Raw genomic sequence first — 25,938 nt, forward strand, 5'->3', positions numbered from 1 at the left:
CTTCCCTACTCTAATAATAATAAAAATCCCTTAGCACAATATGAGACGCCTTATTAACAGTCTCTGTTTAATTTAATGAGCAACTATCCTCTTTTTGATAACTTCACTGTCTGTCTTTAGGGCCTTCCTATTGCCTTCCATTCTACTGCAGCCCTCTTCCTATCCACCATGGCCTTTAGGATTTATGTAGTAAAACTTAGAAGGTCAGGGGCCTTCTTCAGTGACATAAGGGGTTCAGAGCTTAAGCTGTCTACCGCTTTGAAGTCCCATTTCTCACACTTAGGACAGTGATTGGATCATCGGCACCAGCGCCTACTCTGTTAGCTCCAGCATCCTCCATATGGCTATTAAGATGAAAAAAAAAATACCTCAAAGCAGAGACTCCTTTTTTATTAGGCCCTTTACCCTGCCACTTCTGGGGATATTTGCTAAATGCTACAGTCTAGCTTTTACTAAGATTTAAGCAAGTCTTTCCAGCTGGTTCATACTTTATTCTTCTTCCTGAGACCTCTGGTCCCTCCTAAGAACGAGGATGCTCTATGGAATTTCCATGGTCCTTCAGGTGGTCCCTCACCTCTCCATCTTCAGCCTGAGTATGTAACATAGGACAATTATTTATTTGCCAGGTTGGGGCCGTCTTGCCTTTCTAGCTTATTCTTTCTCTTCTTCTGTCCTGTGAGTGAGTTTACCAGCTGATACACACATACACACACACTCACACCCCCCTTGGGTCAGTGCAGGTGCCCAACGCAGTTTAAACACCTGGAGGTAGCCAAGCCCTCTAAACTGTTCCTTAAAGTAAAAAATAAGTTTTAAGAGGTCAAGTGTTAAATCTAAGATGTCCAATAACTCCAAGAATGTCATCAGTTGCTCCTCAGTGAATGATGACCTGACTTACTCTGAGAATACAGGCACACTTTTTTAGCAAACATGAATTATTACAATTTATCAACAAAAATTATCCAGATTAGGGATATCCAAAAACAGAATGAAGTCAGGTTCTAAAGAAGCACATAAAATTCATTTTATGGGTTTTCTATTTTAGAGTCCCCGGAGAAAATCGTGAATGCCAAATGGCTTCACTCTGAAAAGAAAAAAAATCAATCAGTAGGATCTATCCTAAGTTATACAGAGCCTCGAAAGGCAAATGATAAAAGTTTCTTCAGTTCTCAAAGTTGATGCTTCTCTCTCTTAATCTATTAAAAAGACGGTTCTGTCTGTGGAGATCACTGCCATCATTTTATATGCAAGATTTTCTGAAAAGAATGAGATGAAAGAGATGCAGACTAAAAAATAACTCTGTATTATATAAGTTAAGCCTCTCTATAATTATTGATTAGTTTAATTTATTCTTTCTTTCTTTCTTTCTTTCTTTCTTTCTTTCTTTCTTTCTTTCTTTCTTTCTTTCTTTCTTTCTCATGCTAACGTATTCCAATGAGTTTTTGTTCCTTCCTCTCCTCTATATGATGTGGTATGATTATTTCCTCTGTATTATTTGAGACAAGCTATGACTAAATCCAGAACCTGCACTTATTGAAGTATGTCTAAGAGAACTGTCCTAGCTGCATCGAAGACTATCCAGCCTCAGCCACTCCCACTACAACTATTTCATTCAGGAAACATACTCTCATATTGAGAGCTTGGCTGCTGTCACTGAAGAAGTTCCATGTGGGATTTTCAATGATCTATACATTTAAAGAAGGCTTTTCTCCAAGTCATGGAAATAAAAAAAACGTTGCTGCTTCCTTATATGCTCCAGTCCCCTCCAACATATGGACTTACCTACTGGCACCTTGTCTGTGGTGAACTCTTTTCAAAGCTGCTATTGATTTCATAATATATTAGAGAAAACATCTTTGGAGAAGGTACAGATTGAAATTTTCCATGTAATGGAGGTTCCTCAAGTACATGGGTTTGTCACCAATCTACAAAAGAACTTTCTCATTCCTTCACAAATATTCTACATGACTAAACTCAGTTCCTCACTAGTTGTTCACTCATCTCAGAAAATATGTATCTGGGACATGTCAATTATCCACCATTAATCATATTAAATCTTCATCTTTAGATCTCATGGGTCTTAATCTATTTACAGTATGTAGCCAATTGGCTGCTGTTGAGAGGAAATGAGACTTAAAATTTGGAATGTGGGAAGGGGTGCTTTCTATGTTTTGTTTGGGCATTGAATATTTTTATTCTGTTATTGTATAAGAAAAGTCAAGCTAAAGATTCACTGTAAATTGCTCACTTCACAACCTCTGTTCTATAAATTTTTGGACCTAAATCACTAGGATGAAATGTTATGACTTGTGTTATACAGTAGTTCAGACTAGGCAATCATAACCTTAAATTTCATATCTCTTCAGCTCAAATTATACTACAACTTGAGGGAGTCTTGGGGGATTACCTGAAGCCTTCAGATAAACCAAGGGCAGCCAGGCTTTGGAAAGTCTTCACTCTGGATTCCTAATTCCTGAGCACAGGGAGTAAACTATGAACAACCTTGCAGACATGGTCAATTTTTTTCAAAAGCGAGCAGTGATTTTGTGTGCCTCAGTTTTTGGGTGCCCAAACTGAAATATTTTAAAAGTGCCCTGATTTTCAATGTGATGAAGCACCTTTACTTTCAAGAGAAGGCTACTTTTAGGTATCTCCACTGAGGCATTGAAATCACTAGTCACTTTTAAAAATCTTGGTCCATATGTCTGACCTACCACTGACCAGGGGATAATGTTAGTAAACTGAAATTGTACTGTAAATCAAAATGACAGCAATAATTTTTAAAAAGTATGCAGTTGTCACTTGTTTTAGCTCATCTCTTTTTTTGTTCCCATTCTGTGTTCTTGCTCAGACACAAGGACTATCCTGGGCTTAATAGGTACATTTAAAATGGCATGCTTTATGAGTCAGTTCAGAGAAAGTGAAAGTATTGTTGTTGTTGTTTTTCTCATTAGTGTAGGGCTGTGGATTGAGATGATGCTGTATATTGGGTAAGATGTACAGATGAAATGAGGGTCCAAAGAGCTTTCCTGGTCTAAACAGCATCGGTCAGTACGAACAAAATGAAAAATGGTCTTGTAGCTTTATGAAAGAAGTGAGTAATTTATGAGAAAGAGTGGAATTTTAGTTGAGAGGCTCTTCCAAATGTAACTGGTCAGTTCCTGTCTATCCATTCTTCATGCGTCCCTCTTCCAGTGGTCTAGTCTACATGGATCTTTGAAGCCTTTTGAAAGTGCAGACTGAGACCATGTCTATGCTACAGTGGCACAACTATGCTGATGTAGCGCCATAATGTAGATGCTCCCTACATTGATGGAAGGTATTTTTTCATTGATATAGTTAATTCATCTCTCCGAGAGGTGGTAAGTAGGTCAATGGAAGAAATCTTCTTTTGACCTAGCTGCATCTTCTCCGAGAGGCTAGGCTGACCTAACTACAGCTCTTAGGTGCCTAATTTTTCACAAGCCTGAGTAATGTAGCTAGGTCAATCTAATTCTTAGGTAAAGACCAGGCCCAGGGGTCTGATACTGCAAACATGCTATGTGCAAAGCTCCCTTAGACATCAATAGGAATTGCACACATACACAAAAATCTTTTTACTCCTACTAGTATTATCAGCAAGTTGAATTCAAGTGCTCTAGTGCTACTTCATTATAATGATATCTGTTCATAGAATCATAGAATCATAGAATATCAGGGTTGGAAGGGACCCCAGAAGGTCATCTAGTCCAACCCACTGCTTGAAGCAGGACCAATTCCCAGTTAAATCATCCCAGCCAGGGCTTTGTCAAGCCTGACCTTAAAAACCTCTAAGGAAGGAGATTCTACCACCTCCCTAGGTAACGCATTCCAGTGTTTCACCACCCTCTTAGTGAAAAAGTTTTTCCTAATATCCAATCTAAACCTCCCCCACTGCAACTTGAGACCATTACTCCTCGTTCTGTCATCTGCTACCATTGAGAACAGTCTAGAGCCATCCTCTTTGGAACCCCCTTTCAGGTAGTTGAAAGCAGCTATCAAATCCCCCCTCATTCTTCTCTTCTGCAGGCTAAACAATCCCAGTTCCCTCAGCCTCTCCTCATAAGTCATGTGTTCTAGACCCCTAATCATTTTTGTTGCCCTTCGCTGGACTCTTTCCAATTTATCCACATCCTTCTTGTAGTGTGGGGCCCAAAACTGGACACAGTACTCCAGATGAGGCCTCACCAATGTCGAATAGAGGGGAACGATCACGTCCCTCGATCTGCTCGCTATGCCCCTACTTATACATCCCAAAATGCCATTGGCCTTCTTGGCAACAAGGGCACACTGCTGACTCATATCCTGCATCTCGTCAACATTGTGTTGATTGACACAATGTCACTGTGTTTGTTTCTTCACAGATACTTACGAAACAAGTACAGGCCCATGGAGCTTATAAAGAGTACATCTGCAAAGATTTTACTGGTTCTGTCGTTATCCCACATTATACATACATGAAATACCTCTCAGATCAGTAAAATCTTTCAAACTGATAGAAACATATTCAGTGTGGCCACTGTACCATCCAAATGAGATGTTACTTAGCAAGGTGTTATAATAAACAAGGGAGGGGAATAGAGTAAAGGAGAACAAGTGTTACACGAGTGGAAAGTCATACACTTGTTCTTAATGCCTTTGTTTGTTTTGGGATTGTTTGCTGGTCAGTTTGCTTTTTGTTTAAGTTTGTACAGGATATGAAAACCTATGGAAGGAAGGAGGGCAAGGGTGAAGGTCTGTGTTGGAAGGCTAACCAAAGATGGTAAGTTTTGAGGAAGAATTTTAAGGAGTTAAGTGAAGTTGCATAGAGAACAGTCTTAGGGAAGATACTCCAGTCATAGAGATGACCATGAGAAAAGTGTAGAAGTCACTTGGAAAAGAAGACCAGAAGCAAAAAAGGAAAAGCTGAATTGGAAAGTTATTAGACACATCTAAAGATGTGATTCTTTCAGGTGTCAGGCTGGACAGGGTCTTGAGAATGAGGAATTTGACGTATGTGGAAGAAGGTGAAAAGCCAGCCCAAGGATTGAAGTAGAATATATCAACTATACAAATTCTTTATATTTTAAAATACCCGGTAAATAATATTCATAGGTTGACACTGTTTTGGGGGAAATGGGCTTTGCATATTGTTTTATATGTATATATTGTATCTTGTTTGGATATAGATCTGAAAGTGCATCACAAATTAATTAAGCCTCACACATATGCCAGTTGTAAATATCTACAGTGACCATACTTTAAAAGTTTCTTGCATTTGAGAGATATTATGGGAAGAATTTGTAAAGTTTGACCTCTGTGTTTTATCCCCTACATCAGATGAGGACACTGCAACAGAGACAGGTTAAATGACTTGCTCAACTTCTTACACAAAGTATGTAACAGGGATGGGAAGAGAACCCAGATCTTTTGACTTGCAGTATGGTGATAGTTAAGTGATCCATATCAAATGCAGTAATTGCAACCTGTAAATGGCGCTAAAAGGACTAATCTAACCCCAGTATCGGCAGTATCAGCACAGAAGCCAAAGACTGAATTAGCATGGAGATAGAATAACTTCCCTAGCCCTCGAAACACTCCTTTTATTTCAGCATTAAGGCACATTGGTGGAGAAATTGGCACTGCAGCCGGTCGTGCAGCACTTGCCCTGTGGATAAAAAAGGGGATTTTCATCTCCAGGGCTACCAATCTGGTATCTCCAACAAACATTGAACACTCACAGAAGAGGAGAGGGAGCCATTGTTGGTCCAGAAACATTTATATCTGACTTGAGTATCCTACGAAAATTATACTACCAAAATGATGCGGACCATTAAGATTAACTATCTCCCTGTACACAGATTTGCTGTGCCTTGTTGCTGAATGAAGATTGTTTGTTTATTACATTACTCCTTTCTATTTCCTTTGCTTTTATGCTTTGATAATGTTTTCCAGTCATTGAACTACTAGGCTTCAGTTTTTAAATCATCTTGAACATCAGTATAAGGTTTAAACGTTATTGAGATGAGCTGGGACTTGATAGGTTGACAGATCAATACATCTGGTTATCAGCAAGAGTAGAGTTTAATTGCACTTAATTTGTACTGGTTGAACACTCTATATAAAATTATTTTATACTCAATGATGATTGTAATGTTTTGGACAACATACAGTAAAACTTAACAGTAAAGCCATCTAGTCTTACACACACTGGACCTAATCTGCTTTCCTTACTTGGCCAAAACTTCTATTCCCTCTTCCATGAAGGGCATAAATAGGAATTTGAAGTGTTCAGGAAATGCAAGTTTGGATACAGTATGAGTATTCAAGGCCTATTTATATTTTTGGTCCTATGAAGTATTTGAATTTGAGGATAAATCAGGAGTTCTATTCTTTGCGATGTTGAACTCCCCCAATTCCCACAAACTTCAGTGAGAATTGTGGGCTGTCAGGCACCTTGCAGGATACGCTCCCCATCCTCAGTGATATAAATGCACCATGTGACAGGACAGGCAAGGCACTTTAAATCATTTACTGCTTTGTACTACAGTACTGAATGCTGTGCTGTGTGCACAAGTACAAATGTCCTGCTGCTTCTCATCATTCACTGCAAATTGCATCAGACTGTCTTGTTGAAGGCTTAACTATTTTTTTGTCACTGGTCTCCAGAAAAAAAAATAGCCAAAAACTACACTATTCTGCAACAATGCATGGAGAAAAATAACTGGAAAACTTAAGGAAATATACTTTAGAATATTTACAATTCTCCATTAAAATGTATTGCATCTGAGACAGTTGACATAATATAGAATATAGAAATTTTGAGAAAGCAATTTAACCTGCAGAAACTAAAATCTCAAAGCAGAAGTTTGCTAGTACTTTTTGCACCCGACAAATGCTTCCATTTTGATCTAACCACGACAATGCTTAAAAAGTTTTAAAAGTGAAAGTCTCTTCCAATAACCGTTTTATTTTGCCTCCAATGGAGGAAGAAATCCCTGTGGCCAATACTTAAATTTTTGTAGATTTAATTTTACTGTGAGATTCCTATTTTGGCATTGCTGTCTTCAAGTCATTCCTTTCTCCAAGGAGCAAAGTTAAAATGACAGCCATAATGTAGCTTCTACTGCTTCTGCTGAGGGTATTGCATGAGTCTGCCATGCTTTTGAGGCATTGGTGCTCGTGCCACTGGAAGCTCTCTTTTCTCTGTAGACTTGGTGTCTATCAGTGATTGTTGTATCAGGAGAAGTACAGTGCCTAGTCTGCCATAATCATGTAGCGCAAGTCAAATAAATCATTGCTTTTGGGATTGAGGGAGTTATATTGAGTAGATTTAATTGGTATTTCTGACTAGCATAAGAGCATTGAAATTGACAGTCCCACTATTTTTATTCTTAATATGTGTACACCTATGCACCAGGCCATCAGATTGTCCCAATTGTTACCGCAGATCAGCAGCAGGAAGTTCTGGTTTGATATTTTTTAGTCAAGAAGAAAGTGATATTTACAATGGTGTCTTGGGAGCTCTGAGAGAGATCTGAGTATCCTAAGAAATAGGCTATAACCCCTTCAGAATATTGTATTTTAATATTTCCTCTCTCTCCACACCCCATTGTTATTTATATTTGGGTTATTTCTGATTGTCTCCCCCTTTGTATGTGGTGACATTTGTCCTTTAGTGTGTCCTCTATGAAGTTAGTGAGCATTTTCCATATGGTGCACTTAAAGGATTAGTTCATACACTTTACTTGTTTAACTAAACCTTGTCTCCTTTACTGTATATCTTTAAGTAGTGAATAAGCCCATTCTGTTACTGACTTGGTGTTTGTAAACACACAAAGCTTCTAGCCCTGGACACCCCAAAATTTGTGGGCACAGAAATATAAAGAAGAATTTCAGCTTATATTTTTAAAGGAAATAAGTTTCTAGCCCATTTCCTTGAAAAGGTAACCTTGGAAATATAAAGTGATCACTCAGGTCAAAAATTCTAGGTTTTTTTTCCCCTTAAAGCTCACCTTTATTCAGATCTGATCCAGAGACAACCACATCTGGCTTTTGGGGTCCAGAAAACATGTAAATTAAATTCCCTTGATTTTGTGAAACCCCCCAGATCAGCGAGACAATTTCCCAGGTTACTGCTAATGGCACTATCACCATCCTAAATTCCCTGTCAGCTAGCTACCTGTGTCTGATCCAGCTCCTCTCCTGAGCAACCAGCTTGACCTCTGGCCACAAGGAAGAGAGAGCTCAATAGCATCAGAGACAGAATAATCTAGTGGACTGAGCAAATGACTAATCTGAGCTGAGACACTGACTTCTTCTGTGATCTTTGTCTAGTCATGTAAGTCAAAATTTTCAAACTTGGGTGCCTAAAGTTAGACCTCTCTACACAGAGATGCAGAACACCCATTGCTCTGCTGTAATTTATAGAAACCACAAACAAACACTATATTTTATGCATGGACAGAGATGCTGCTAGTTTTCAGGAGTACCTGGTTTCCCTGTTTGTTTATTTAAAAATATTAGATTGAGTTTTTTGTTCAAACTGATGTACAGTAAAGTGTGAGCGGGAGGACAGGAGTCAGTAATTTTTTCTCTGTTTGAACTTCTCCCTGCCTGCCTCATCCCTTTCTGTTTCCATCCATTTTTTTTTTTTGAGCATAGTAATGTTTTCCTGCCTCCTTGGAAGTGGGTTTTTCATAATGCTTCTGAGCTTCAGCAGGCAGCACCTGCCTGAAGAGCTCAGGATCATCCAGGATGCTTAGGATGGTTCATAGCCACTTACAAACACATCAGTGGCTACATTATAGATCCTGGAATGTTTCTGAGCTGTTGGAGATAGCTAGTTTAAGTTTAAGATGAAGACAAACATTTTTTTAAGGAATGTGTAATTTTGTTGGTTCCTAAAAATATGTTTAGTTTTCCCCATTGTGCTGTGAAATTGGGTTGCTTTGAAGTCAGGTGGTGGCTGTTGCAGGTGAGGAGTTCTTAAAAATGAAGAGATTAATGGAGTATGTGGAGGAGAGGAGTTAGGAAAACGATATTAATGCACAGCTGTTGAATTCAGCGGTTTATTGTAATAACCTAGGCATGGAGACAAGTGCCAATGATAGCATTAATGCCATGCAGCTTCAGCAACAGGGCGTAAGGTCAAGAAGTATGCAAAAGCGACCTGTTTAGCAGGAATCATTCCAGTCTATGCTTTGGATGGGGAATCCTGGCCCGAAGTTGTGTATCTGTAATTCCCCTCAGGACACTATTCCAGTATACTAACTTACTAGCTGAAAGTGGTACATGTGTTATTATAGATTTGAAAAGTGATACTAGTATTAGGTTTCTCATGCTAGCAGTTATGCTTTCCAGCTTTAGACACTGGAACTGCTGCTAACTACTAACTCTTAAGAAAATTAGTAAGAATACAGCAGATAGGAGGAGAGAGTGGCCAATGGTTGTTAGAGTTGAGCAACCTGTCTCCAATAGTGGACAAGAAAAGATTCTTTGGAAGAAGACAAAGCCTTGTTACAGACCATCATGAAAATGGTGGAAATTTCTTCCTATCCCCAAGGTAGATAGTGCCTGGCTATACTCCTGAAACATAAAGTTGATATTCCTGAAATTTTTAGTCCAACTAATATAAATGTGAATAATAAATTAATATGATTATTATTAATAATAAATTATTGTTATTAATATATAGTTATATCACAGTAGTACCAATGGCCCCAGGAAGGATTGGAGCTGTGTTGTGTTAGGCACTGTACAAACATAGATAGACATGGTCCTTGACCTGAAGTGCATATAATCTAAGCAAAAACACATAAGTCATAGATAAAAACCACTACCGCTTGACATGCCAGTCAGAACAACAGGCTATGTGTGAAGTAATAAGGGTATATCAGATCCCTTATTGCTGATACTAAGAAAAAATATCTAAACCAAACTGGGACAAAATCTTTGTTTAAAATGTTGACCTTTTATTTTTGTTCATAGTATGATGTTCCACTTAGATACATTTGTAGAATGAACACAGCATGTTGTGTTTGTATTAGAATATAACAGACATAACAGTGATGACAATAGGGTAGATCCCATCCTGGAGCCATAGGACATTGCATAGAGAGGTAGAGTTTGATATAAAAAACTGGGTCATTGCCTGTCTCATATTCAAATGTACTTTACTGAAGTTGAGAAACCAGGAAGCATAACATGGTCTAGCTCACTAACATTTAAAATACATATTTATCCTGCTTAAAGAAGATTACTTCCCTTCTCAGCCTCTAACCCTCTGCTTTTACGGGAACACGTAGGGGAACACATAAGGTACCATTGTCAACAAAGACTTCCATAGTCAGATCTCTGTTTGTAATAGGTTGATATCTTTAAAAGTACTACTTTTCATAATGTACTGAAAGGAATCTGGAGAACAAAATGTACCATCCATTTGAGGAGAGTAGGCAATTCATCTCTAAGTGTAGCCAGCAGCAAATTTTAGAAGATGGAAGATTGTGTTATGTCTCAAATTCTGCTAGTCATTGAATGGTGATCATTGGAGGAATGCTGATCACGTGAGTATGCAGCAGCAGTGGTGTTAATGAAAAGGTATTAGGGACAAGAGCAGAGGTTCAGGTTTGAAAGAAAAGGTAGAGTAATCAGGATTGCTTTAGATAGTATGGTTCATATTTGTCCAGAACGAAAAATTCCAATTCCAATGAAGAAATGATTGTCTGTGTAAAGTTACAAAACTGTAATGGCTTTTTAATGACTACCATACCATCTAGTGCCTCTGTAATGCATACAGTACCATCTGAACAATGCAAAATGTCATTATGGTTATTAGTTTCACTATTTTTTAGAATTATCTATGGAAATACTGCACTAAGAGAGAGATTTACTACATAGAGAGAGATTGGTTCTGAATTAAGCAGGATTTAATGGTTGAAATAGGACGTTGAGTTGCACATTATTTTTCCAAGTATATTGTGCAAATGCCCAAAGGCCCCAACAACAGCAGGATCCTGTTATATTGGGCACTGTACCAATATGTAGGAAGACACAGTCCCTGCCCAGAGGAGTTTATGATCTAGCAAGACAATTAACATAAGTAGGATGGGGAAGAAGTATACAATTAAATATGTATATTTGAATATGTACATTGTATAAAAATAGCTTTATATACATTTAAAATTATGAATAAACATTCATTAATTTTGCACCTCAACTATACTTGTTGACCTCCTTAACCTATTTCATGTAGGTAACATGGAAGAAATAGTTCTTGAGAGATATTTAAAGGAGACACAGGGCAGTGGTGTTATGGACCATTTTGGGGAGGGCATTCCATACACAGGGGCAGTGTGGAAGAAGGCTTGAATATTTTTTTTTGGCAGATGCTGAAAAGTGGGAGGTAAAGGCATCATGAAGGGAGTAAAGGGGATGGGAATAGCACAAAAAGAAATGGGTGGTAAATTTGGAAGTGGTAGAACTGGGAAGAGCTTGAGGACAAGAAGCTTGAACTCCATACAGTATGTAAGGAGGGTAGCTTTAAAAAGGAAAGGTAAGTAGTTGAGTTTTGACCATGTTAAGTTGATGGCAAGACATTGAGGAGGACATGTCAGAAACAAACTGAAATTCAGGTTTTGGTCTAGTGGAAGGGTAGTGGGATTAAAGAAAGGAACTTTTTATCCCTGAATTCTTCAGGTATGAATTCTTCATTTTTATGTAATTTTTGAAAGTGTACACGGTAATCCAAAAGTGTTCAGCCATTGTTTCAGCGTTCATAACCGGGATGGTGATCATCCAGTATAGACTACACAATTCAGATTACTAAAACAGATAAAGTTTATACTAGCTAATGCCAAAAGAGGCCTTAGCTCTAGTGAAGTATTACATATGTTTGGCACCACTAAGATGGGGAGTGTCTGCTTTTTTAAAATGCATCTAGTGATGATGATGCCCTTGAGTACATTTATCATTGCAATTCTTTGATTAGCACACTGTTTATGAGGACTTCTATAGGCAGCAAGCCAGTATAAGAGGGAGCATTTTTCCTTGTCTGATCTGATGAAATATGGTTGCAATAAGATGCTACTTTTAGTGTGAAAGTTCTCCCTTTGTGGTCTGACCTACTGTGTTGTACTTGTGGACTACAAGGGGGAAGGGATAGCTCAGTGGTTTGAGCATTGGCCTGCTAAACCCAGGGTTGTGAGTTCAATCCTTGAGGGGGCCATTTAGGGGATCTGGGGCAAAAATTGGGGATTGGTCCTGCTTTGAGCAGGGGATTGGACTAGATGACCTCCTGAGGTTCCTTCCAGCCCTGATATTTTACGATACTTAGGACTGCTGTCTTCAGGTGGTTTTCTAAACCTTTTATCATTTTTTTTATTACCTCTAGACTCCTTCCATTTTGTCCACATCTTTCCTAAAGTGTAGCTCCAGCTGAGATCTTACCAGTGCTGAACAGAGCAGGACAGTCACCTCCTGTGTCTTACATATTACTCCTGTTAATGGTACCTTACTTACCAGTTCTCTGATTTTATTAAAATCTTCTTTTCTGAAGTCTGTTGTCCTCATTCTGCTACTCTCACTTCTTCCTTTCATAAGAATAATGAAATCTATCATTTTATGATCACTTTCACCCAAATTGCCTTCCATCTTCAGTTTTGCTACCAATTTATTTCTGTCTAAAATGGCTGTCCTCTTGGTTTCTTCCTCCACTTTCTGGAACAAAAAAAGTTATTCCCAATACATTCCAAGAAGTTACTGGACATTTTTGTGTTTTGCTGTATTTCTTTTCTAAAAGATGTCTGGATAATTAAAGTCCCCTATTACCACCAGTGTGCATTTTGGATATTTCTGGTATTTGTTCTAGAAATGCCTCATCCATGTTCTCTTCCTTATTTGGTGAGCTGTACTAGACCCCTACTTTGACATCACCCTTATTTTTTACCCCTTTTATCTTTACCCAGGGTTTCTCAAATGGTCTGGACCTCAGTACAAGTGTATATATTCTTGATAATGCAACACTTCCTCCCTTTTTACTCTGCCTGCTCTTCCTAAACAATCTATAGACCTCTATACCAATAATCCAGTCATGAGATGTATCCTGCCAAGTCTCTGTGGTGCCATTAAGTCACAGTTTGACTTATGTACTAATAGTTCCAGTTCTTCCTGTTTATTCCCCATAGTCCTTGTGTTTATGTTTAGATATTTAAGATGTTGAGCATATTCCCCCACTGATTTTTTTATTGTTGCTCCTATAAACCTATTGTAATTTTCCATGTCCCCCCAACATATAACACTCTGTTAAGGTCATCTTTTTTATACTTACCTGTGAGCTTTTGTTACCTGCCCCCTTTGAACTTAGTTTAAAACCCTCCTCACTAGGTTGGCGAGTTGGTGCACAAAGATGCTCTTCACCTTATTGGTCAGGTGGACCCCATCTCTTCCCAGAAGACCTTCTTCCCAGAAGAGTATCCCATGGTTGAGGAAGTGAAAGGCCTCCTGTTCACTCCATCGACGCAGCCATGCATTCATCTTCAGAATGCGCGTGTCCCTGCCCGGGCCCTTACCCTCAACTGGGAGGACGGACGAGAACATAACCTGTGCCCCTGATCCTTTCACCCTTGCTCCGAGAACTCTGTAGTCACTGCTGATCTGTTCAGGGTAAGACCTAGCAATATAATTAGTGCCCATATGGATGAGTAACATGGGATAGTAATCAGAGAGATGGATGAGCCTCGGCAACCTTTCCTTTATATCTCGGACATGGGCTCCAGGCAGGCAACATGTTCCTCATTAAACATGGGCTCCAGGCAGGCAACACACCTCCTGGGACATCATGTCAGATGTATGTCTCTGTTCCCTTCACAAGGGAATCCCTGATCACCAGCACCCGATGCCTCCTCCTCTGGGGTATGCCTTGGGGATAAATGGGTCCTCCTCCTCAACCTCCTGTTGCCAGGACAGCACACCACCTTGATGGATGGGGGACCTGAATGGGGGGTGAAGCATAGCCTGACCGAGGTGGCCAGCAGCCAGTCTTCTCCTTGCAGAGCAGCCAGTTCTCCTCCTCTGGTTCTGCCGTAGTCATCTGTAGTCAGCTAGCATCCTCCATCTCAGACGTCTCCATCTGCATCCTTTCAATGAAGTCCTTGTGCTCCTGGATGCTATGCAGATAAGCCATCTCCTCCTGCAGGTGCCTTACCTTCTTCCTGAGGGATTCTATCAACAGACACCTGTCATACCTGGTGATTCCCCCTGCCTGGCTTTCATGAGCAGGGATATGCCGGCAGCATTCCCAGCAAGTCAAGGGCAGGGCCTGGGTGGAATCCTCAAGGGTGAGGATGTCTGTCTGGAGGGAGTGGAGGCAGAGAAAGAGTTAGCCGTGGTGTTAGCAAAATGTTGTTTTCTTCCATGGCGGGCTCTTCCTTGTAGAGGACCAGCAAGTTAAAGAACCAAAAACCAACACACAACAACCAACACTACCTCCTTGCCTCCCTCCACTCAAACTCAGCTGACTAATTCCTTTGGGCCCTGAGCTGCCTTGATCTCACCACCAGTCACATGTTTCACCAGCCAGCGGTAGCCTGCATGCTTTTTAAATCCTGTCCGTCCCGTCCCCCCCCATATAGCAGGAATTGGTGACTCAATCCATCTCACTCAGCTGCCTCTAATTGCTGGCCTATCCAATCAGAAGCTTCATTTCTCTCACTTCAAAGAGTCCCCTGCTTAAGCCCTTCAAAAGACCCCCCTGCTACAAAACAGGTGCTAACACACCTAACAGCTGGGCAACCTAACCCAGACAGTCAGCAACCAAGCCTAGATTCTAAGACACAGCAACCAGCCCAGAGTTCTACCAAACTTGATGGCAAGTTATGAGCACAGCACAGCTCAGAAAGTACTCCTCATTTGCCTCCCAAAGTTTATCAATAGCAATGACACACAAGTGCTTCAGAGATACTCACCAGTTGGCCAACTCCCTTAGCCTTCCAGCTGCCTTCATCTCACCAGCCACTGGAAGCGTGTGTGCTTTTTTCTAGTCCACATATCATTTTGTTTATGGTCATTTGGGTACATGTACAACTTCTGGAGTTCCTCACAATCCTCTCTAGTCTTGGTGAAGCTAAATAATTTTGTTTCTGCAGAAAAGTTTCCTATCTCACTGTGGGCCTGATCCAAAGCCATTGAACTTAATGGAAATTTTCTGTTGACTTCATTGTGGATTGAATCGGCCCTATTCCCCCATTCTGCCAACTCATTCATAAATATTATTGAATGGCATCAGTTGTACTGATCTCTGGGGCCCCCTCTTTCTGTGAAAATTGGCTATTTATTGCTATTCTTTACATCCTGACACCTCATCTTTTTTTAAAGCCCTGGCAAGACTGTACCTCTCTCCAGAGTTTATCAAGTTTCCTTAATAGCCTTGTGAAAGGGTGTTTATCAAAAGTCTTGGTAAAATGTAAATAACGTACAATAAAATGCGTTAGTAATGGCCGCCATTGGGACTCCCATTTTTTGGTATTATGTTTATTGCATTTTTGTTTCATTTATTCAGATTTTAAGTGCTCATCCAGAGCTCTGGGTGCTGTGTGAAAATTAAAAACACATTTGAAAAAGAAATACATGTAATTTTCCCCCAGTGCAAAAATAGGAAGCTCAGCAGACTTACGCACTGGATCCAATTCAGCTGATGTAGCTACTTTAAAAGTCGCATACAGGGTGGAGTGACTTATATCATGATTTAAAGTATTTTATTTTTTAATACCAATCGATTTAAATCAGGTTTGTACAAATGATTTGTAAATTTGTGATATTGAAATTTTAGAATAAACCAGAAAAAGAAGAAAAGGATGAAGGTAGGGAAGAAAGAGAGAAAATTAAGTACTTGATCCTTCGATCATTTAAGTGGATATATAATTTACAGTAGAACCTCAGAGTTACAAACACAGAATTACGAACTGACCAGTAAACCATACACCTCATTTGGAACCAGAAGTATGCATTCAGGCAGCAGCAGAGACCAATAAATAAAGCAAATACAGTACACTATTGTGTTAAATATAAACTATTAAAAAAGGGGGGGGAGAAGTGGCTTATTTCTTCTGCATAGTAAAGTTTAAAAGCTTTATTAAGTCAGTGTTCAGTTGTAAACTTTCGAAAGAACAACCATAATGTTTTGTTCAGAGTTACAAACATTTCAGAGTTATGAACAACCTCCATTCCCGAGGTGTTTGTAACTCTGAGGTTCTACTGTAATTCACATGACTCGTCCCATTGACATCAAGGGAACTACACATGTTCTGAAAGTTAAGTACTGTATGTGTGTAAATGTTTGCAGCATCAAGAGCTGAAATTGTATTTTTATTAAAGGTTTCTCTCTTAGCGGTATAAAATCTTTGTCACTTCAAAACAAAATTACTTTCACATTAATAATGAATATGTATTTAGATATTCCATACATTGTAAGTTGCTGTGAACTTTTTTATGCACACAGGCCAACTACCTTCTCACCCCTGAAAAAGTCTGGCGTCACCATCACATACCCTAATAGTAGTTCCCTTTATAGTTAAACAGTATTAAATATCTATGAATGTGCAATTCTGAGGGCAGTAGTAAATCAAAGTAGTTATTGTCTTCATATGCAGAATCCTTATTCATTAATAACTTTTCAGCAATTATGAAATTCTGTACATTCTGATTGACTGAGAGCTCTGATTTGCATAATTGCTATAAGATGACTTTTTTAATTGCTTTCCACTGTGTAGGTCTCTTCCTTTTGGCCTAAGTTTGGCCTTCAGTCTATCAGAGTGGAGGACTTTGCATTGGGCATGTTTTGCAAATCCCTTCACCAACTGGATACAGGACATAATTGAGAAATAAGTGTAAAGGTATGAGTATGCATGACTGTGCTCTGCATGGCTGAGGCAATCCCATTTCAATATAATTGTCCTTTTAGCATTTGTTCTTCAAATTTCCTTTTATCTCTCTTAATATTACCTACCAACACCAATCAGTCTTCATTGCTGTCCTGTCCAACTTTAGGTTCCTTCTAGTAGCCACACTTGTGCTGGATTTTCATTTTTGAAATAATTTTTTTTGCCCTGAACAATACTCTCTAGGATCTTGCCTTATAGCCATTCTCAGTTTTGTTTGTCCCTTCTATTTTTGTTTTCATTTTTAATGATGTTCTTGGATATGAATACTTCCTATTAATATAACAATATTTCTTATTCCGCCTCTATACTCATTCTGTGGATTTTAATTTCCCTTCCAGCTGTGAGTAACTAAAAATCCCCCTTCTTCAAGTCCAGCATCATAATACTACTTTGATATCATGGTATGGTTCTTCTTCTACCTTCATCCACTCTGAAAATATCAAACTTAATTAGGCTCTGATCACTGTATAGTGGCTGAACCATGCTTCCATGGGCATCGACTCCCCTCCCTATCTATGAATTGTTAACCATCCTTCCTGTGAACCAAAACTATTTAGCTTCACACAGCTTTACGTACAAATAGCCTTAACAGCCAACAAGTTGATGTCTAATACGCCTTTTGAGACCTGATGCAAGAGGTCTTTGAACCTACTTCCTAACAGATTGCATGTGTGTGAATTAGAAATACGTGATCATCTATGATATTTCATAGCTACTGAATAATTCCACAAATATTTTGTTGCTTCTGAAGTCACACATGGGATAAATGAAGTGGTCATTCTTCATTTCTCCTTCATACCCTGTTTAATACATTTTCAATATCTACTAGCAGATTTTGTGTGTTAATTCATGTGAATATTGGTATAGTGATCTGACTGCTTCTTTCAGTTAGTATGGAGATACAGACCACGTTCTCCTATTTAGTTGTAATTAAATCTCCGATTTACTTCAATGGGAGTGCCACATGCAGAAGTGGGGTGACAAGATGTCCCGATTTTATAGGGACAGTCTCGAGATTGGGGACTTTTTCTTATATAGGCACCTATTACCCCGCACCCCCGTCCCGATTTTTCACATTTGCTATCTGGTCACCCTATGCAGAAGGTTGGCAATGAGAGCATATGTGTGAACTTGCACACCTAATATTTGCCCTCTGGCTTTTTTGGTAATGTAGTTGGTCAATAAATAATATACAGTGGCAATAATAACACACAGCAAACTACCTATCTGATCACTCTTTACCAAGGGTCACACTGTAAGCCAGATTCAGGGAGTACTATATGTCTGTCAGGAAAAGAATAATTCAGTGTAGTTGTAGCCATGTTGGTCCCAGGAGCGAGACAGTGTGGATGAGGTCATATCTTTTATTGGACCAATTTCTGTTCATGAGAGAGACCAACAGAAGCTGGTCCAGTAAAAGATATTACCTCACCCACCTTGTCTCTCTAGGGAAAAAAGGTAGTCAGGTGGTGCACAGCTTTGCTGCACTGCTCTCAGATCCCTCCTAACACATAAAATTCACATTCTGTGAGTAGTAAGAGCTTTGGAGACAACACTTTGGTATGCAATCACAGGACACATGCATATTCTACTGTGTGCCCCTGATCCCCAACATGGACTGAGGTCTACTGGGATAACTTGTGCTCATGGCACAAGAAATTAGTGTAAGCAACTATGTGGAGGTTTTGTTACCACTCCAGGGCCAGCCAGAATATGGGTGGGAAAATGACATTAATCTTGAAGCTGTATTTTGTACCTATTTGATTGGAATAAGTAAAGGGAGACTAAATTTGTCTTTGTAAAATGAATTATGCTAGCTTCTAAGAAAGATATCTATTGGTGCAAAATATTTATTAGTATCCTTCACAGAAAAAAATATGATATTAAATGCAAAAATACCCCAAACAATTACTGTTTTTTCTCATAATTAACTAGTATTTTTCACAAAACTCATCTAATTATGCATCAGTCATGGTAAAATGAAAGGTCAATAACTACAGATGCATAATTTCTCTCTGATATATTGCTGTTTGAAAATAGGTTTATGACAATTAGATGATTAATTTCCTTTTATTAAACATCATTATGAGACTTCATGTTGCATTCACCAGTTTATTACTGTTACTTTTTCTCTTTTGTTGGAAATTAATGCTGGATAACATCCAGCCTAAATAGAAACTCAGGTAGATGGGCGTTATATTAAAAAGAATTGCTGCTTCTATTTTTGTTTTTATTGCAGGAATGACCAAAGGCCACAATTCGGATAAAGGTCTCAGTGTGCTTGGGGGTCAATACACTATCTTAGAGGCAGACATTTTTCTTGCCCCACAAAACTTACAGGTTAATATATTGACAATTAAAAAAAATACAATACGAGGGAGAGTTGGTGAAGGTAACAGTTATAAAAATATGTTTGTACTGGCTAGGGCTGTGCACAACTTGATGCTTATGAATAAGTTAAGTATTTTATATATATTAGCTTAAGGTACCACCACCCCAACTGTCCCGCACACTAAGTTAATTATAACACTAAACGATGTTCACTAATTCTGCAGCAGTCAATTCTTTCAGCTCCCTACTGGTCATCTAGATTTCTTAGACTGTGAGTTTCCTGAGAAAACAACTAGCAGGTTATGAGCACTACTGCAAGCAAACAATGTAATAACTGTTCAGCCTCCCACTCGTTGGTAGCATCTGTCTTCTTACTGTTGCCCAGATTTTAGTTGTGGGGTGCTCTTGACTGCATAGGCTCCCAGCTGTTTGTCCCCTGTTCGCATGCTTAGAGGTTTCCTCATCACTATGTTTGGAGTCAGGAAGGAATTTTTTTCACCAAGACAGATTAGACTGTGGGTGGTGGTGGGTGAAATTCTGTGGCCTGCATGGTGCAGGAGGTCAGACTAGATGATCATAATGGTCCCTTTTGACCTAAATAGCTATGAAAAATCTATGACTGACCCTTGGTAAAGTTTAGGTTTGCTTTCCTTTGGTGTATCCAGAAAGGACCATTGGGCTGCACAGTTTGTAGTTGGAGGTGGTTCAGATCTTCTTAAATTGAAGAGCCTCGGAATGATAGTTTGGAAAGTTTGTCAGTTGTCATTACTGAGTGGCTAGTAACCTGTGGGCTGTTTGTTTGAGAGCTTTGTTCCCATTCCCTTTTTCAGATAACCTAATCATAGGTTAAGCGACAAAGGGGTTTAGTAGTATCATTGGATTAGTACTAGGAAGAATCATACACAGATGTGTGGTTCCCCTAGAAGCAGACCTAAATCTCCTTAAGGGAAAGTGCTGGCTATACATTTCTGGGCTTGTGAAGCTGAGTCATTAGGGGAAAGGAGGATACAATGTAATTCCCTGGAGGGACAAAGGTTCCACTAATCTAATGGCTGAGACTATATGTAGCTATATAATCACTCGGTTAATTTGCTGCTATCCAGTTAATAAAGTTGAGGCCTGTTGCCTTTAACTCAACTAAGTGCATGTGCGTGTGTGCATGCCTACATGTTTGCCTGTTGCATGGTGCTACCAGTGATGAGAGTTAACTCTTGTATGAAACTTACAACATGAAAGACTGTTTGGAAGCTTATTTTACGTTCAGTGGTCAAAGTTAAAACAGTCAATCGTTTAACAAAATAAAATAGGGATTTTGGGGTGGAAAGGTGAAAGAATCTGGCTGTCTTCTGGCAAGTTTTTTGGTTCTGGTTATCTGCAAAGTATACACCGTTTGTCAGTATAACTGAGGAGTGCCTGTATAAACATTCTTGTTTCGACTGTTCCACATAATAGTTTCTTGTATCATATTTCTTCTGACCTCGCTATCTGAAACCAATTACAGGCGATCCATTTGGGCTGCATCTATTTTCATAAGAAGCCCAGGCAGCAGTGTTTTTCTCAGAGATGAATATCAACATCAAATATGCTTCTGAGTGCTTTGTTATTTATGTTTCAGAGAGATTTTGTAGCCTTCAGCTCTCAAGAATGTGTCATGCTGTGCTGTTTATACATTGAAGATATTAATGGGCGTAGATGTCATTTTTCATTTTAACGTCTCAAATGCAACAGGCTTATAGGTTAAACATTCTTATTTTTAAAGAAAAGATATGAGTGACATCTGTTTTCTACAAAATACACATTTGCTTTTTAAAGCAGGAAAGTAATCTGTTTACCTTCTTTGGTAGCAACTTTCACTTTGTTAAAATGTTACATCTTATTAAATTAATTTGAAAGCATTCTTAAAATAACAGAAATCTAGGGCTTTGGATACAGAATAGTACATGACTCATATCTCCTTCAATTATCTTTAACACATATAAAAATGTACATCAAATTATCAACTTTAAAAGAGTGAATTATATACAATCAATTCTATTTTTGTTCTGCTTACATTTCAGATAGGTTGGAACTGCACAGTAAATATTAAGAAATAGTGTTCCCAATAAATACTTTACTGCAAGATGCAGTGAATTATGGAAACATATATGCCCAAATTTCCGGCTCATGCTGCCAATACTTAAACCATTATAATGATTTTCATTCACATTGTTAAACTAATTGTGATTCAATTGAAATCTTTAGTTCTTTTTCGTGTTTTCATCTACATGGCCTTTATTTTTCTACAGTTTTACTAAATTAGATAATTTAATTAAGTAAAAATGCCTCCTTAATTCAAAACAAATGTTATTGGAAACTGGATATTGTTCTGACTGCCCAAGTAACCTTTCTTTTGCTAGCATTCGAGTCGAAACTCTGCATAATTTTGACCAGCAAAGTTTGTAAACATCTGTTAGTTTGTTTTACCTGAATTTTATTTAGACCACACGTTATCATCCAATTAGTTCACAGAACTTTATGAATGTTATCTGGAATTTGCCTTAATTTGATACATGACTGAAATGTAGATGTGTCTTCCAACATTAATATTTTACTTTAAATTGTCAAGTTGTTTTTCAAGGATTTAATAGCAGTAAATGAACTGGTAGAACTGAATGTTTTATTGTCCCCTAATTCTCACAGTTTTGAATAGTGCCAGTAATAATTATCTGAGATGAATAATATGTCTCTGAGAAATTGTTTACTGAGAAGCAATACCAAAGTGTTAACCACTACATTGAGGAAAAAGGAGTCATGTGATAACAGACATAAGAACAAAGACTGTCAGCGATTTCTCCTTATGAGTTTTAAATCATCTCTGATCTTTTGAAATTGTTTTCTGTTCTTCTTCTATCTCCTGTGTTTACACTAATCTAAACTGCCACAATAAGCTCATTGAAGTATTCCGATAGTCATCATTTGTAAGACATTCTGTATTAAAAGATGAGCCTTCACTCTTTTAAAGATGTCTCTACCTGCACATATAAATCAAGCCAGTTTAAGTAGTATAGCCTTTTATGCAAACATATCCTGTTGTGGTGTATTTCTTTTTCATAGACTGTGACTTCTTTTGTAGTGGTTAGGATTCATGCTTTCTTATAGTGATGCTGTGCTAGAATGCTACCCATGATTTGAGCAATTGCTTGGCAAAATTCTGAGATGCTTCAGATTCTGGTTCTCTGATTCTCTGGTATAGTAAATCTAGAGCTGTGCCAGAGATTTGATTCCTTTTTATATTGGTGCTAGTTGTCTGTGTTTCTGAGGAAGATTGGGACACTGAAACAACTTGCAGAGTGTGAAAATAACCCATGGATATTACTATTTTCAAGCATTGATCAGTCTGTATACCAGCAAGATGCTGTATTATGATTTTTCCAGATAAAATCAGTTTAATGAACTTTCTGCTACCACTACAAATAAAGAGAAATTAATTATTCATGGCTCTTTCCATCTTCTATTTATCTTCAGATCTCTTCACCGGTCCTTGCAACACCACCATCCGATTGGTGAGCTATGCAAGCTCCTGTCAATTCAACAGTGCAATGATTCCAACCTCTCTTTAATTCCAGTCTCCCTCGGGTAGAGCTCCAAAGATTGTGAAGGATCATAAAACTCACTACAAATCAAAATGAATGTGATGCCTGAGCAGTACCATTTCTCAGCCAAATGTTTCAGAATGGGACCTTGGGGCCAAATCCTGATCCCAGTGAAGTCAACGGATATTTTTCATTGACTGCAACAAGACCAGGATTTGGCCTTTAGAAACTATTCATGAACTATGATTGCAAAGAAAATTATTGTTCTATTTAGGGGAGCAAATAGAACACAAGTTCTATGGTGACAAAATACTCCAACTGCACATTGAAATACATTGAACTGTACTTGTTTTTAAAGAACAGAAGCTGGGTCTCTCTCTCATTGCCTAGGTTCAGGGGAATGTAATAATCCTTCTAGTGCCGAAGCTGACCTGTAATTACTTGAGAATTTGATGAAACAATAAGCAGATTGTTGTGGGAATGTATCCAAATGTTAAAAGTATGCTTTGCAAACTTGTACCAGATCCTTCTATGGGGAGACAAATCAATGTTGTTAGGAGATGGTGCTAGTGCATTCAGTTTGTTTACTTTGGTTTTCTATGTCTGCCTGCCTTCTCAGAAAACTTGCTTGGAGCCAGACTGTAGCAGCCCTCTCTCTGTCTTTTCATAATTGATCAGGGGATGACTGCCTTCCCTGAGGGTTAAGACGTGGCAACTTTTTCTGTTTGCTCAGCATCTCAATGCAGTAGTTCAAACATTGTTCACACCAGCTGGCAGTGTAATGCCATATGCACATCTTGTCAAAGCAACTGTTGTCATGGATACTAGAAACTATCTTAAAAACCAGCTCATTTGAGTCTAATCAAAATTGTACCTTTCTTCATCAGCTGAGAATCTTGATTATTTTAGGAGAACATTGATGAAATAAGATTGCATTGTATTGTGTTATGGATACTGTATGTTCCAGTAACAGCAATATGACGTAGTTTAATACATCGTTAAATAACGTAACTGCTATTCACTGAACTCAGACCTTGGAGAGGGAGGAGAAAAAGAGTTCTTCAAGTAGCTTCGTTATAAATGTTTTACAATTCGTTTAAACCGTTTTTCCTTTTAAAAAAATCTTTTAGTAAGTAAGCACTGTTTTGTAGCTCTTGCTTTTACAATAATTGTATGGACAAAATTCACTTAAACTAGCGCTCTTCTGGTAAATGGAATGTTTATATACATTTCTATTGCTTAGCTTTATTTTGCTGAGTTGGAATGAAAACATAAAATAAATGAAAACATCTCATATTTTGATTGGGATAATGTCATCCACAGAAACTAATCTGATTGGTGGAGTGGTAATTTCTTTGTTCTCTGATTTTACTAAGAATGCAAATGAAAACCACTCAGTTTTATTTAGCATTAAAACTGCACTTTATTTTGTCAAAGGAGAGGTTTCCCCTTGAATTGTAAGTACAAAAAAGTGTTTTTAATCTTCAATGAATATCCTTATTAATTCACTTTCAAGATAATCTGATGTTGATTTGTCAAATTTAATTACAGCTTCCGGTAACACTTGAAGTCTACTGCTTTTGCTTCAAAATTGTAATATGAAAATGCAAATTGAATGATAATTTACAAGGGAGTGGGCATTTTAGTTGAACACTCAAAGACAAGTTCCTTGTGGAAATGAGGCTATTGATGCAGTTTATGATTTTTCCTCTTCAAGCACTTTAAACAAATTAACTTTATTTCCTGCAGGATTTCATGTACATCCATAAATTCTAGTGAAGTCTTATATATGTACATTCTGAGGATTTTTCTTGTGTATTTTAAGAAAAACTCAAGTCTACTGATTACAGATTGAATAGGAGGAGACTATATTTTCTCTGAATGTACTTACCTAATATTCACAGTGACTAACCAGCCTCTTTCTATGAAATGTTCAAAAATTATTTCAGGATTGTCTTTTTACTTTTAGGCACTCCAAGCAGCAAGACAGCTTCTCTTACAGCAACAGACAAGTGGACTGAAATCTCCTAAGGGCAGTGATAAACAGAGACCACTGCAGGTTAGTAAAATATGCTTATCTTTGGGGCCTTATTCACAAGGAAGTGCATTGTGCTCGCACATCTATGTGTATGTCTGTAGTGTACTCTTGCATATGTACAGTTTCACACATACAGTAGATATGCTTGCGTGCTAGTAGTTCATTTCTGATTCATAAAGAAAACTCACTGCACAATAAGAAAATGCTGTAGTTTGTAGATACTTAAAAGGTCACTTACTACAGAGATTGATGCAAACCAAATCTGAGTTCAATCGCTACAATATAAAGAATGTTTGTATAGATATCTTGAGAGATTTTGTGTGCTCTTACTCACAAATGGATGTAAAAATTCCTATGTCAAGACTAAATGTAAAATGATGTCTAAGAAAACAAAGCAGCCCTAGATAATCCAACAGCATTCTAACCAAGGGACAAATGCAGAACAACTCAAAGCTGCCAACACAACTTGGTGAATTGCAAAGGAGCTGCACCTGCTGCTTTTAGAAAAATATATTCTAGAGTTTCATATTTGAATGCTGTGTTTCATTGAGATTATGTGAATTGTTTTACCACATGTTGAGTAATTTTTTCAAATACTTTATTGATAAAAGCATGTGTGCCATTTGTAAAAGGTAAAACATGCTATCCCAGGAAGGTTTTGTTTTTTGTTTTTTGGTAAATTTTACCTCATTTGTAGGTTGTTGTAAGTAAGAGTTACATATGAAATTATACACTGCTAACACCAGAGATTCTCACTCATTTCAAGCAAACCAAATATTCTTATTTTCACTGGTGAACAGCAAAAGACAGCAATATGTGAGATGATTGTGCATGGCTCTGAGTGTAAAGAAAGTATAATTCCTCCCATCTTTTCCCTCACAGCCCCTATCTACTTTTCCGGGGGAGGCTTAAGGCCTTTTGGAGGTCACATATTCTTTGGTAGGCCAGCGAATTTCTGTGTGATGCCTTTCTGGTTGGTGTTCTCCACTGAGCCAGAATTCCAAACAGCCACTTGGGGCTGCTCTGCATCCTCAGTTCACCTTCTTTAAATAAGTGTTTTTTT

The 25,938-nt window shown here is 38.3% G+C and overlaps 1 protein-coding gene across 21 annotated transcripts in view; it reads left to right on the forward strand.

Moving 5' to 3' along the window:
• The window catches only part of FOXP2 (forkhead box P2), a 557,106-nt gene that overhangs the window by 385,782 nt on the left and 145,386 nt on the right, over positions 1 to 25,938 (forward strand). For 16 of the 21 annotated variants that reach the window (XR_007354635.2, XM_075124431.1, XM_048836113.2 and 13 more), the window contains one exon: positions 24,807 to 24,896. The exons of 3 other annotated variants lie outside the window; for them this stretch is intronic. Coding sequence is in view for 15 of the 18 variants with exons in the window: in XM_075124431.1 (XP_074980532.1) it covers positions 24,807 to 24,896 (90 nt within the window). In the remaining 3 variants the exon portion in view is untranslated. Of the gene's footprint in view, positions 1 to 24,193; positions 24,295 to 24,806; positions 24,897 to 25,938 lie in introns of those variants that run through there. 2 more of the 21 variants (XM_048836127.2, XM_048836126.2) reach the window with 2 other exon arrangements.

Source organism: Caretta caretta, chromosome 1 (genome assembly GCF_965140235.1).
Source record: "Caretta caretta isolate rCarCar2 chromosome 1, rCarCar1.hap1, whole genome shotgun sequence".
NCBI lineage: Eukaryota > Metazoa > Chordata > Testudines > Cheloniidae > Caretta > Caretta caretta.